A 14263-nucleotide genomic window follows, 5' to 3' on the forward strand; every position below is an offset into this window, starting at 1 on the left:
GTCTCATCTTCTTATTGCTCTCACCAGCTTAATTTACTAGATCCTCCAACATATAGACAAAGTCAATAACCTATGCAGAGTTGAGATTATGCTTCGCTGATATTCTCTAATGTACTTACCAAGACTATTCCTTCTAATAAAGGATACCAACTATATTTGTAATCCTGGATTTTATAGATTATTTGTACTGTTACCTGAATATTTTAGGCACTTTGAATGCATTGAATTTCCTGATACAAGATATATGTAGTATTTTATGACTTTATAAAATATTTAATGTTTATTTACAAAATTAATACTTTTCTGGGGTTTTCTTTTAGTCCCATCAGTGAGAGCAGAAGAGTGCTGCAAGAATCTTGTGAATTTTTCTTAAAACACAATTCTAAAGTTAAACATAAAAAGAAGCACTACAAATCAAGTTCACATAAACTAAAAGTAATTTCCAAATCTATGGGAACCAGTACAGGAGCTTCAGCAAATCATGGAATATCTGCAGTAGCGATTGCTAATCATGATTATTTAGGACAAGAGACTTTGACAGAAATCAAAACGTCCCCAGAAACATCTGTGAGAGAAACGGGAGCAGATGGATCCTGCAGTCAGAAAACAAGAGAAAATAATGTGGCAGAGCATGCATCACCTGCAGATTGTAGTTCTAAACTGTCTGTGGAACAAATAGAAAGAAGATGCAAGTCAGGAAATTCAAATGATAAGAACAGTATATCTGGAAGTGTGCGGAGTGAAGGAAGGTAAGATTTTCTTTTTTTAAAGCCATGATCAGGCATTTCAGTAAAATAGGAAAGATTGCTGTGCTATTTCAGTTGTCATATTCACTTTTTTCCAATTGGACTTCATCCAACTCTGACAATCCTAGAGAAGAGAGTATAGTCAACAGAGGATTTATCAGTTCCAACCCTTGTTATTACTTAATCTCTTAAATAGTGTTCAGAATTTTAATGACAAAGAATTTTTTTAGTGAGGTTACTACATAGGACACTCAATTATTACAACAGATGAAAGTTGATTAAGAATGAAAAATGAATAAATACTCAAAGAAAGGAATAAAATGAAAGGAAAAGTCTTTTGCAACATTGTCAACACAATTTAAAAAAGAAAATTTTGATAACCGTATTATTAAGGTATCATATATTTATATTTTACATTAGATTTCTATTAGAGGAAAACACCAAATCACTTATTCAGAGAATCCATACAACTCCAACTGTCATGAAACATCATAATCAAACTCAGAACTACATTCTCAAAGAATAAATTTTGCAATCAGCAAGGAAAAAAACTTTTAGAGTCCAAAAAGAACCAGTGAGAATAGCATAAACTTACTCTGTGGTTATAAGAAATTAAAGGAAAAAATTAAAAGATAATATTTTGAAAAGAGATCAGTTAATACCCCAAAATATTTTTTCCTGCAAAGTTGAGCATATCAAAGAAGAAAATCAGAAATTAAAAAAGGAAAAGATTTTAATCATTCTTTCAAAAGAACCTATATAAGTAAGCAAAGTATTCAACAGCCAAACTGAACAAACAGTGGAAAATTAATTTCAGCCTATAATAAAAGACTTAAAAATAAAATACTGGTTTTCATTGGCTAGGGCTAGACAAGCATGTGAAAATTATCTGTGCATTTTTTAATCACATGAGACAGAAGGCAAAAAGTATCAGTGTACTCATTTAAAGAATAAAAGTTATGATAGGAAAAATTAGAATTATGTGGTAGATGTGTATTAATTTTTCAGGAGGAAAATAGCCTTTCATTTTATTGTTATTTAGTCATTTCAGTCATGTCCAACTCTTTCTGATCTTATTTGGGGTTTTCTTGACAAAGATACTAGAGTGGGAAAAAATCATAAACAACATGTTAAAGATTATTTATTATGAATAGATTAATATCTTTTTCTTTTTATTGAAAACTATCAGAATGGATGAGAAAACAATACCTTCTCTCCTCCTTGATTTTCTGTATCCTGTAAATACATTCTAATTATACATTTGCATGTTAAAAAAAAAAGTATTTTGCAAAAGTAACAATTCTAACTTCCAGACCAGTATCCATTATAGAAGATTAAAAGATTGTGACTTTCCATAAGGAACTTGATAGGAAACTTTAAGTTTAAATCAGCATATGCTGTTATGCAAAATATGAAAGTGGGAAAAGATAAGGCATGTGATTAACATGTGAGAAAGAATAGTTTGTAAAAAAAGATATGAGAAAAGTTAAAGATTTAAAGATATACAGAAGCCTTATACCTTTATATCATGAAAGAATTTATAGGTACTAGGCACAACTAACTTCAGAGAACATAATGAAAATTATGTGTACATATACAAATATATATTTTTTAACAAAAAGGAAAAAAAATTAACAATGAAAAATAGGAAGCAGAAAACAGAAATAATGGTACTGATTTTTTAAATTTTATACAGAGTAAATTTAACTGATAGTAATCTACTACTGTCATAAGGCAACCAAAAGAACCCAGAAAAATACCTTTACTGAGGAAATAATTGATTTACTTTCCAAGTATTGTCAAAGACAATGCCATTTTAGAATATTAACTAAAATATGGACCTGAACAGATTGTTGGAAAAATTAAATTTGACCAACATCTGGAGACTTCTGAATGAAAGTATATTAAATTACACATTTTCTAATAACTCATAGTATCTTTATAAGAATTGATCATATGCTAAGTTTAAAAAAAATTAAAATGTAAAAAGGCAAATAAATTAATGCTTTATAAACCATAATGCAATAAAAAAATAGCAATAAGAACTGTAGCAAAAGATACAGATTTTGTTAGAAATTAAGCTGTGACAACATATATAATGAATGAATCTAAGGACAAAAAATAGAAACAGCAAATAATTACACTAAATATAATGATAACAGATTTTGCTTACCAAAATTTATAGGATACAGTTAAAAGCAGGCTTCATTGGAAAATTTTCTATTTCTTAAATTGGATAGAATAAATGAACTGAATATGCAATTTAAAGATACTAGGAAATGAATAGATTTAACCATCCTAAATCAAGTACCGAAAAATAAGAATCTTGAAAATTAGAATAGAAAAGCTTTGAAATGAAAAGACTACAGAATTGCTAAGCAAAATTAAGAAGTAATTTTTGAAAAGATTAATAACAAAAACATCTGAACAAGAAAAAGAGAAGTCAAATTGCCATTTTTTAATAGACAAAATGAAATTCACAACGGTGATGAAATAAAAAGAATTAGAAAATATTGAGATTATATGCTATCAAAACTGAGAACTCAAGAGAATTTAATGAGTGCAAAATACAAAATTTACATGAACAAAATAAGAAATATATTTTAACCAAATTTCAGTAAAGTAAATTAAGTCAATAAACTGCTAAAAGAGAAATGAAAGCCCAGGCTAGCTGAATTTACAACTGATTTCTATCAAACGTTAAAAGAACAATACCTACCTTTGCTACCAAAAAAAAAAGTTAAAATATAGAGGCAAAAAACATTTTGCCAAATTTCTTTTCTAAGACAGATATGGTTCTGACAGATATTGGATCTGTCAGATATTGCAGGTAGATGGCTAAATGGAGAGAGTGTGGGGTCTAAAGTCAGAAAGACCCTCTTACTTAGTTCAAATCTGGTTTCAGACACTTACTACCTGTGTAACTCTAGACAAGTCATTTGACCCTGTTGGATGTTTCAACTCTACAAACATCATAATTCTCCCAGGATAAATCATTACTTAAAATAATATCATTGTATAGATTAACTCAGCTTTTGATACTTGGTACCTAAGCAGCCTTAGTTAGGATGTCTTAGCACCTCCTCCTAAGGCCTTCTTTAGAGGATTCTGGACTTTGTAGGTAACTTCATTTTCCATAGTGTCTCTGCTTGTTGTCAATTCTACAAACATAGATAAGTGCTTTCCCCCCACTCTCAACTCTCTTCAGATACCTTTTATGTATTGTAGGTTACATTAGTTTGTAGGTTTTTTATATGGTAGGAACTGTCTTTCCTTTTCTTTTTTGACTTTCCAGTGCTTATCACTATGCCTGGCACACAGATACTTAATAAGTGTTTATTAATTTGACTCATTTAGATTCCTACAAGCTATGTGAGAATGGTTCAGCATTAGCATAATTGCTCATAAACAACAAAGAGAAAAAACCTTATGATTTTATCAACAGATGCTGGAAACATCAAATATTACTTCAAAGTCTGGCATCCAAAATAGAGAATTGATACAACACCAAGAGCCATTCCCCAAAAGATCAAGGAATGTGACCAGATTTTATATGAAATACAAAATACAAATGATCACATTTAAACATGTTCTGATTATCAAATGATAAGAAAAATGAAAATTAAAACAACTAAAGAGATTTCACTCTAAATCATGAAATTGGCAAAGGTGGTAGAAGATGGGAATTGTCAATGTTAGAGGAACTGGAGAAAGAGGCATATTATTGATGGAGTTGTGAAATGATCCAGCTGTTCTGGATATTAATTTGGAATTATGCAAAGAAAACGTAAAAAGAGAAACTCGACTGTCTATATAATTTGACTGAGTAACCAAGGAACCAAGGGAAAAGAGATACAATTGTTAAATCAGAATATTCAAAGTGACATGTAACAAAGTGGTAACAAAAGCCCAGAAAGAGTAGATAGCAATTTAAGATGTCTTTAAAAAAATAGGCATTCAGAGAAGTGTGGGAAGACTTGTATAAACTGTGAGGGAAATAATCAAAACCAAGCACATTGATTACAATGTAAATGAGATCATTTAAAAAAATAAGTCATTCTCTGATAATTTGAAAATCTAGTGGTTGTCCTAGGGGACAGATAGTGAAACATACATACCTCTGCTTCTATACTACCACCTCCAATGCTAAGAGATAGGGCTATAGAATAGAATATTATGTTTATTATACTGTGGTCATACTTTGTTTTTGCATAATTGCTTTTTTTTGTTATAAGGGGTTCAATTGAACAGAGAGATTTTAAATGATAATATAATAAAGTGTATTTAAAAAAATAATTCCAGACCCAGAGAACACATGATGATTCCTCTTCATAATAAAAAAAAATCTTATTAAAAAACATACTTTGTCAGATATGGCTATGTTCTTGCTGTCTTAAATTGATTGATTTTTCTTTGTTAAAAAGGAAGTTTCAATCTAGAAAATTTGCATAGATAATTTCAGAAATGAACAGTGGGACCAGGCAAGTCCCACAATGAAGTTCATTCATAGAGGAAGAAGAATCCTAAAATCCATACTTATTTGAGCTGGACAAAAAAATTGTAAAATGAAGTTATAGCAATAAAATATAATGAAGTAGTGTGGGACTGGATGAAGTCAAAGAGGAGGGTATACACACATTTATTGTAGTATGGACTAAGCCCATGCATAAAATGGAAATAAGCTACAAAATGGGTTAAAAAGGAAAAACATTAATTTATTAGAAAAAAACTTAGAGCATATAGATTTTAAGTGAGGGGCTGGAGTAAATTTGCTAAATCTCCTTGAATATAAAAATGCATCTTCAGATCTTCAAACAATCTAACATTACAAATAGATACTATAATGAGTTACAAATAAGGAAACTACATTATACTTAAACATATAGCAGGTAATGAAGTCAGTTCACAGAAATTAAGTAAGTACCTAGTGTGTGCCAGTAAAGAATTATATAATGTTGGGGGAAAAAACATATATCCTCATAAATATTTATAAAAGAAATAGCATCAATGTTAATATACATGCAAAAATGTCATAGCATAAATATCTAAAGGAAAAATTCATTATTAAGAATTTCTGTAGTAATAAGTAATAAGCATGTGCCATTTTCCAAGGACTATATTAAGTGCTAATGACATGAATAAAGGTAAAAATAGTCTCTATCCAAAAAGAGATCTGACAGTAGAGACAAATATGAAAATCTATAGTAGATGAAAGGTTATTTCACAAAAGAAGGCAGTGGCAGCTGTTGAACTGGGAAAGGGCTCCTGTAAAAGATGGGCTGAGCTTTGAAGAGTACTTGAGGTAGAAGTGAGGATGGAGAACATTTACAAGCTTGAAGGTTAATGCAAAGACATGGAGACAGAAGGCTAGATTGTTGAAAGGAGTAAATAAAATCTATAACTTTTAACAAAATCTGAAAGATAAGAAGGGAAGGGGTCAGGTTGTGAAGACCCTTATAATCCAGAAGACTTTATAAGTACTGGAAGTAATAGGAGGGAACCAAGGAAGCTTATTTAATGAGAAGTGACATGGTCACACCAAGACTTTAAAAAAGATAGTAATTTTGGCAGATAAATAGAGAGGATGATTTGCAATTGAGAGACACCAATTTGAAGACTATTCCAATAATTTAGGTGAGAGTTGGGATGAGTCTGAACTAGATTAGGAGGCTATGAGCGTAGCGAGAAGGAGATATATTGTGAAAGTAGAAATGACACATAAAAAAAGAGTTGCATTTGCAGGGGTTTTTTTAATTGTGAAAATGTTATTTCATGACAAATTTGGTGTGTTTATCATTCAGAGCATTCTGTCTTCCCAGGCTTCTTACATATGGACAAAAAAATTGTAAAATGAAGTTAATAGCAATAAAATATAATGAAGTAGTGTGGGACTAGATGAAGTCAAAGAGGAGAGTATACACAAATTTTTATGATCCAGTTGTCCTCTTATTTTTGCTTTTCCTTGTACATTCTGATTTCCCAACTTTGTCTTAGCATTGCTGTCTCCCATACCTGGAATATTTTGGCCTTTTCTCTATTTCCTGGCTTCTATCAAGACTCAGGTTAAATTCCATCCTCTGCAGGTAGCCTTTCTTGTTCTCTTCAGTTGCTAATACTTCCTCTCTGACATTTATAGAGTAGACATCTGATCTATTCTATAATAACCCTGTGTGTACAAATAATCTCCTATGCTGTTTTCCCCATTAGATTGGCAGCCTTTTGCATTCATAGACTGTTTTCGCCTTTCTTTGTACAATTAACACTTAGAATAGTGCCTGGCTTTCTTATTGATTGGTTCATTTTAAAAGAACACGATTTATAGTCAGTGGACATAGATTCATATTTGGCTCTGCTACTTATTACTTGTATAACCCTGTACTAGTCTTTTAATTTTAGGACCTCAGCTTCTTCATATTTAAATGAGAGTGGATCTGATAACCCTTTACATCCCTTTTAGGTCAAAATCTAAAATCTGTGCTTTAAATCTATTACCTTTCTGTGCTTTTGTGAACTCTCTAGTTCCCTACTTGTCACATAACATTTGAATTACAAAAAAAATCTAAACCTAAGGGTCAACAATGATTAAGTAACTTGCATAAAATGAGGATTTTATGACAAAGAATTAGGCCATTGATAACTACTTAAAAAATAAACTGCTAGTCAAAAGATACTTTACCACTGCAAAAGTATGCATAGTGACATAAGACATTATATCACCATTAATAAAAAAGAATACTGAATTTGGGAACTAAGTGATGCAGATTATAGAGGATAAAAAATTCTACAAATAACAAAATAGAAAAAAGAATTAGGAGTATTGTGGTGCTAGGAAGTGAATAATTGTTACATTAATCTCATCTTTTAAAGCCTGGAATTGTAGTTGAAATCCTAGGAGCCAGTGAAATCATTTTGAGGAAAAGGCCAGGGGCAAGATGTAGAGATTCTAGAGATGTAGCCACAGTTAAGGGTTGGGACATGGACATGATACAACAAATATGACTGAGGATTCTAGGAGACCTACCTCATGTGAAATAAAAGTCAGACTCTTTTTCAGCCATGCCGGCCTAGATATTGAGTTATAGTAGACAAAATCTACCTCTAAGGAGTTTTTAAACTACTATAGCTTAGCAGATGCTGCAGCAGAATCAGAACATGAATGGCAAGAAGAAACTAGTGGAGGTAGGGCAGAACTTTTTTTTCTAGAAAAGAATTTCCTATAACATCATTTGAATGATGTTTGTGTCAGTAGGTGTTGAATGAAATGTTAAAAATAATAATATAAGGTGACTTAGAGTTTTAATAATTTCCAATGTTTTATCTTACCTCTACTTTCCCCCTACTACATCAAATAAGGTTTTTTTTTTTTTGTTTGTTTGTTTTTTGTTTTTTGTTTTACTAATTTAGGAAGCAAAATAAGACTTCCTTTCACTCTCTGTTCCTTTACATAATATTTTCAAGTAACAGAAAAGCATTCTAAGATAATATTTCTATATTTTTTAGAATTAACTTTTTGACATCTGGGTAAAATTAACCACATGTCTATAACTATTGGCTAATTTTTGTGGCTAAAATAAGCTCTTTCCTGGCTAACTTAGGCTATTCAAAATACAGGTAAAGGGACTTGTGGTTTATACTAAAACTGATGATGTGGATTTCCATCCCTGTCCACTTATTAATTAATCTTTAACAAAGATGCTATGTCTTGGGCAAAACATGAGTAAGTATATGGTGCCCAAAATTTTACAATTTCAGATATTTTTCATAAAATTTTTTTTAAATTTTTTCCTGGCTGTTTGGAACTAAATTACAATAGAATTCCAGAAAATAGTGGAAATAAATTGGAAAGTGTTGTAACTTGCTTTGTGTGGATCTAGAGTCTCACAATCATTATCTGAGGCTGAGATGTAATGATTCATAAAGTACTGCATTCATTTCACATTTTGCTTCCATTCTCATAACCACCATGACATTAGCATTTATATAGTACTTTACAGTAGCATTTGCGGTCTGCACTTGAAGGTCTGCAAAGCTTTTTGCAAATGTTATTTCATTTTATCTTCACAGCACTGAGAAATAAGTGCTATTATTATCTCCATTTTTTTAGATAAAGCCAACAGATTAATTTACTTGCCTAGTGTCACAAAGCTAGTAAGTGCATAAAGCTAGATTTGAATTTAAGTCTTCCAGACTCCGTACACGCTTTTTCTTTCCACTGCAATAACTAGTATAATTCTACTACTATTTTTTACCTCATAGCTCCACCAGCCAAACAACCAAACCATCACAAAGACATTTGTTTGGAAAAAACCTGTCTTATTAATTCTTATTAATATCTTATATTTATTAAAAGTTACAGCAGAAAGTCTGGTTGTATCTTACTGTCTCAGATGCAACTTCTTTGGCACTGGGAAAATACATTTTTTTTGTATAACACTAACCAACCCCATTTGTTGTTTGTATAAAAAAACTATCTTTTTCAAATACAGTTTTTACTTTGTATAACAATATACTTCTGTTTTAGTAAAATACATTACATTAAGGCAGACTTCTGCCTATTATCTCTTTGTTAGATCAGCTTCAGAAGATGACATTCTCCATTCTCCATTAAAAAAAAAATCAGTAGATAGGAAAAACATATTGATCATAAGTTAGCAATGATGAGTTTCTAGCATGATAGCTGAAAGTCTGGAGAGATCTGTACAAATTCTAATTGATAATTTTATTGTTCTTACAATATGATTAAGTCCAGTATGATTTTGTATGGATGTATTTTTCAATGTGTTTAATTTATGTTGCAAATAATCTTTTTTTTTCTTTTTAGGGTAACCCCAAAAGCCAGTTTTACTGAAACTCACCTACTACAGAGTAGCAATTTGCAGATATCCAGCACTTCACAACCAGGTAGTCCAAAAGGCTCTACATCACTCCTCATCCACTCTGCTTTGGACATTGGGAAAGAACAGAATTCTGGAAATAATTCAGATACTTGAAAAAAGAAAATCGCCATACAATTTCACTTATAACTACTAACCCCAAAGGGGATTCATGTTACACTGGAAAAGAACAATGCACTAAGCCTTATAAATGCCTTTGTATATATCTCTCATTTTGCACATAGAGTTACATTGCCTCCTGTTACAATGGAGAGAAGAGATTTCAAGAGTGCTTTGTCAGTTTATAAAGAGACTAATAATATAGCAAAAGGCTTAAAGAACTGAATTGCACAGGTTTAATGATAATAGGACAAATATGGAGATGGTGGAAAGAAGAATCCTTTTCTTAAGTTAATGAACATTGTCCTAAAATTTATCTTATTGTAAGTTGACATTTCACTTTTGTGAGTTGTCAAGATTTTATTTTACTTCAGTAATTTTAATCTAACTCTTCCAACTTGTTTTCTTTATTTTAAAAGTAAGTATATAAAGATTTGTTAAAAAAAAACTATTTAAGTTTTGTGCTATACTGTTGTGCCATTATTTCATTTTAACATTGTCATTGGTAATTTTTACACTGAGCTTCAAAGAAAAATTAGGGAGTGGAATAGAAATGATAACAGCACCTATCTTATTAGTAACAGATAGATGTATTTTAAATGGCACATTTAAAATAATCAAAATACTTTGTGCTACATGATTCTTCTTCAAATAAATTATATAGAATCTACTCAGGTGCCTTAGGATTTTGCTGAACATTCAACATTTTGTATCAATGATATTAATGTCTCAAAGATAAGAAATATGGTTATGATAAATCAAAAAATTTTTCCAGCATATTTTAAAATTTAAATATATTTCTTCACATCATTTTATTTCATATCAAATAAAATGTTTAGTAACTTACTGCCTTAAATAATATGTTGTGAGAATCAAATGAAATAATACCCATAAAGTGCTTTGCAAAACATAAGGTGCTCTATAAATATTAGCTAATATTATTATCATAGTAATCATTCAGTGTAATATAAAATATAAAATAGAATTATACTTGTGATTTCATAGTTATTGGAAACCCTTTTACCAATTCATCTGGATACCTGCTTTGCAACTTCTGATTTTAGAGAATTATCAGGGCCACTTGATAAGTTAAATGACTTGCCCCTTTGCTACTATAAAGGCATAATTTGAATTCAGGTCTTCTTGGTTCCAAATCTATTTTTCTTTCTTCTGTGCCTTTCTGCCTATCAAAATGCAATCCACTATCTAAATGCTCTTAAAATGACAATTTATATGTTTTTTGCCATCTGTCTTTAAAAATTTAAAATTTGTAAATAATTTTGTATGTCCATAGAAATTTTAGAAGTTTCTACTGAGATGAAATGCCTAATTAATTTTAGAAATAGTTCTTTTGTGCAGCTGAATTTTGGTGCTGTTCAAGTGTAACTAATATGGTATTGTGCTATTCATGAAATTTCTGTGTGATTTACCTTTTACTTTTTTTTGGTTTTAGTTCATTAAGACAATATTCTAAAGGACTCTTTGATGTTCCCTCTTTAAAGAAAAAAAAAGATTTCATGACCTCTTAAGAATGTTTACTTTCACAATTGGTAGATAAGTTGATTTTAACTCTCTGAAGAAAAATACTATTTCTATTGCTCAGAGGAATTTTGTATGATAATTTTTACCAAAAAATGTACAATAGAGCATATAATGTAAATCAAGGTGTTCTCCCTACACAGAAAGATGTATCAAAACTTCACTTGGTTTTTAATTGTGCTTCTTATTAGTAATAGGGTATATTTTAAATGGCACATTTAAAATAATCAAAATACTTTGTACCACATGATTCTTCTTCAAATAAATTGTATAAAATCTATTCAAGGGCCTTAGGATTTTGCTGAATGTTCCATTGAAGTGTATTTTGTATCAGTAATATTAGTGTCTCAAAAATAAGAGATGTAGTCATGGTAAGCTGAAAAAATTTTTCCAGCATATTTTGAAATTTAAATATATTTCTTCACATTATTTTATTTCATATCAAATAAAATGTTTATTAATTTATTGCCTTAAATAAGATTCCCTGATGCTTTTGATTTTTCCTGTTTGTTTTGCATACACAATTGAAGTATAAAGAAAATATTCAATATACTACATTAAAATGATGTAAATATTAATGTTTTTACATTTACAAATGTGAGCTTTATATAGACTTTCAACTATATATGACTTTGTATACTTTTCCAACCATTTGTATGATCTTTTCCATAATAAAATATCATTTGTTAAAGCCAGTTTTTTCCCAGAATATTCTGTAGTTATAAGGATTGTTTTTTTTCCTTTTTCTATCCCCAGCGTTTGTTTGGTACAGTGCCTGGAAATAGTTTATTTAATATAAATGTTTGTTGACTGATTGACTGATTATATGAATAGACCTGACTTGAGAATAATATGGTTTCCTGGAGCAATTGCTTACTATATGAACCTCCGTAAGCTTCAGACCAAGATCTGAATTAAGTGACCTGATATGTGTTTGAAGAGAAGATATTCACAATACAATCATAATTTTTCAGGAAAACCTTACACTGATAAATACATTTGTGTATATAAGCATGTCTATTAAGCCTGTAATATTATCTTAAGTTGTTTCGAACAAAGTGAGTAAACAAGACAAAGTTTTCATTGAATAAATGAGGAACTGGGAGATGGGAGGATAAAGGGACCAAAAAAGTTATATCACAAGGATTATAAACAGGATTCCTGAAACAAGATAGAGATTTACAATAGAATAAATTATGGGATGTCTCCAAACAAAACAATAAAAATAGCCCAAAGGAATCATGGAACAACAATTTGGGAACTTGCAAAAAGAAAGCCATAAATTTCTAGTTTTTGTTGCTCCAATTATAATCTTTTTAGGAATTCATGGCTCCTTGAATAATCAAAATTATTTGTTAAATGCCTACTATGTGTTTGTCTCTGAGAATATGAAGACAGGAGTCAAATAGTTCCTTCTGTGAAATGTTTATATGGTATCCAGAAAACATCCTCTGTGTGTGTATATCAAATGAGATAATGTATGTAAATATGAAAGACTTTAAGTACCAGAAACATTTTTTTATATTTGATTCTAGAATGAGGAAATTAGAAACTATTGGAATTGAGAAGAGGAATGGCATACATTTTAGAAAAATTAATGGCAGCTGTGTTAAGGATAGGTTGGAATGGGAAAAGATTGAAGGCAGGGAGACCAAAAAGTATCCTTCTTATTGCAGTATTTCAGGCAACATAAGATGAAGGTCTAGAGTAGTGGCTATATAATAGGAGAAAAAGGGAGAGAAATGAGAAGGGTGAAATTCTTGGCTTAATACTTTAGATTTATCAAACACTGACCATTAGCTGCCTTATAGAATAGGTACACAATGTCAGTTCTTTAGGAATGGGATTGCTGTCTTTCTGGATAATTGAGATAGCTTTCAAGTTGGTCTCCATGTTTCAAGTTTCTACTTCAATACATCTGTTCAGCTACCAGTTATCATCCTAAAAGCATAGGTCTGACCACACCCTTACTCAGTAAATTCCAGTGACTCTCCTTTATTTCTAGGATCAAATTTAAAATCCAGTGATGACTTTTAAAGCCCTTTACAAAGAGAATGTTTCCTACTTGTCTAGTCCTCTTACACTTTACTCCCCTCAATATGATTTACAATACAGTAGTAGCCTTGTTTTTCCTTGTACGTGACACTTTTGTCTTCTAACTCCTTGTCTTTTTACTAGCTGCACCCCAACACTGGAAAGCTTTTCCCCTTCACATCTAACTATTGGCTTCCTTGCCTTCCTTCAAGACTCAGAAGTAACATTGGAGGATTGTACTATATTTGGATTCTTTCCTGTACTCTTACCATAGCTGAAGTGAAAAGGGTAGAGGAATGCATCTCCACTCTAGATTATCAAAGACAATGAAATGTTCCTTAAAGGAATGGAAGAAGTATTCCAAAGATGAAACAAAATAGGAAAAAGCCTATGAAGAAGAATGCAATTCTAACCTCCCATAAAATGGGAGAGTGGAAAAGAATGATACAGAAAAGCAAGGGAAGGTTCACTGGAAAACAAGAAAAGTAATAAGTACTGTGTATTTTGCTCTCCTTATTCTTTTGTCCTTTTTCCCATAATAGGATGATACTGTGATCTTCATTACTATCACAACAAAGTTCCTAGCACATATCAGCTAATTTTTAAAAAATCAATTGAGTTATTTGATTGATTCCTATGGAGGGGAAGCTGGACTGTTTCAGAAGAATGTAGTTTCTTATGCTTCAAAGAATCTATAGGTCTTATTAAATGAAAGCTCAACTAAATGGCCAGAGAATGAAGAGAAGACTAGTAGAGATTGACAGCTTCTTTCTGAGCAATATGGAGGTAGCTTTCTATCAACCTAATAGAAAGAGCTGCTATCTTCATAGGGAATATATTTAGAGTGTTGTAGTGACTTTCATCATCATAGAAATTGAAATCACTGTCAAACTGCCTCATTTTAAGGATGAGAAAAAGGCTCAGAGAAATTATGAACATTGACAAAGGTCA

The 14263-nt window shown here is 30.9% G+C and overlaps 1 protein-coding gene across 1 annotated transcript in view; it reads left to right on the forward strand.

The window, feature by feature from the left end:
* Positions 1 to 11973, forward strand: part of FZD6 (frizzled class receptor 6) — a 57730-nt gene extending 45757 nt beyond the window's left edge. The window contains exons 6-7 of the mRNA XM_051970964.1: positions 321 to 749; positions 9568 to 11973. Of these exons, the coding sequence (XP_051826924.1) occupies positions 321 to 749; positions 9568 to 9736 (598 nt within the window). The 3' untranslated portion in view covers positions 9737 to 11973. The remainder of the gene's footprint in view (positions 1 to 320; positions 750 to 9567) is intronic.
* The last annotated feature ends 2290 nt before the right edge of the window (positions 11974 to 14263 follow it).

Source organism: Antechinus flavipes, chromosome 1 (assembly GCF_016432865.1).
Source record: "Antechinus flavipes isolate AdamAnt ecotype Samford, QLD, Australia chromosome 1, AdamAnt_v2, whole genome shotgun sequence".
NCBI lineage: Eukaryota > Metazoa > Chordata > Mammalia > Dasyuromorphia > Dasyuridae > Antechinus > Antechinus flavipes.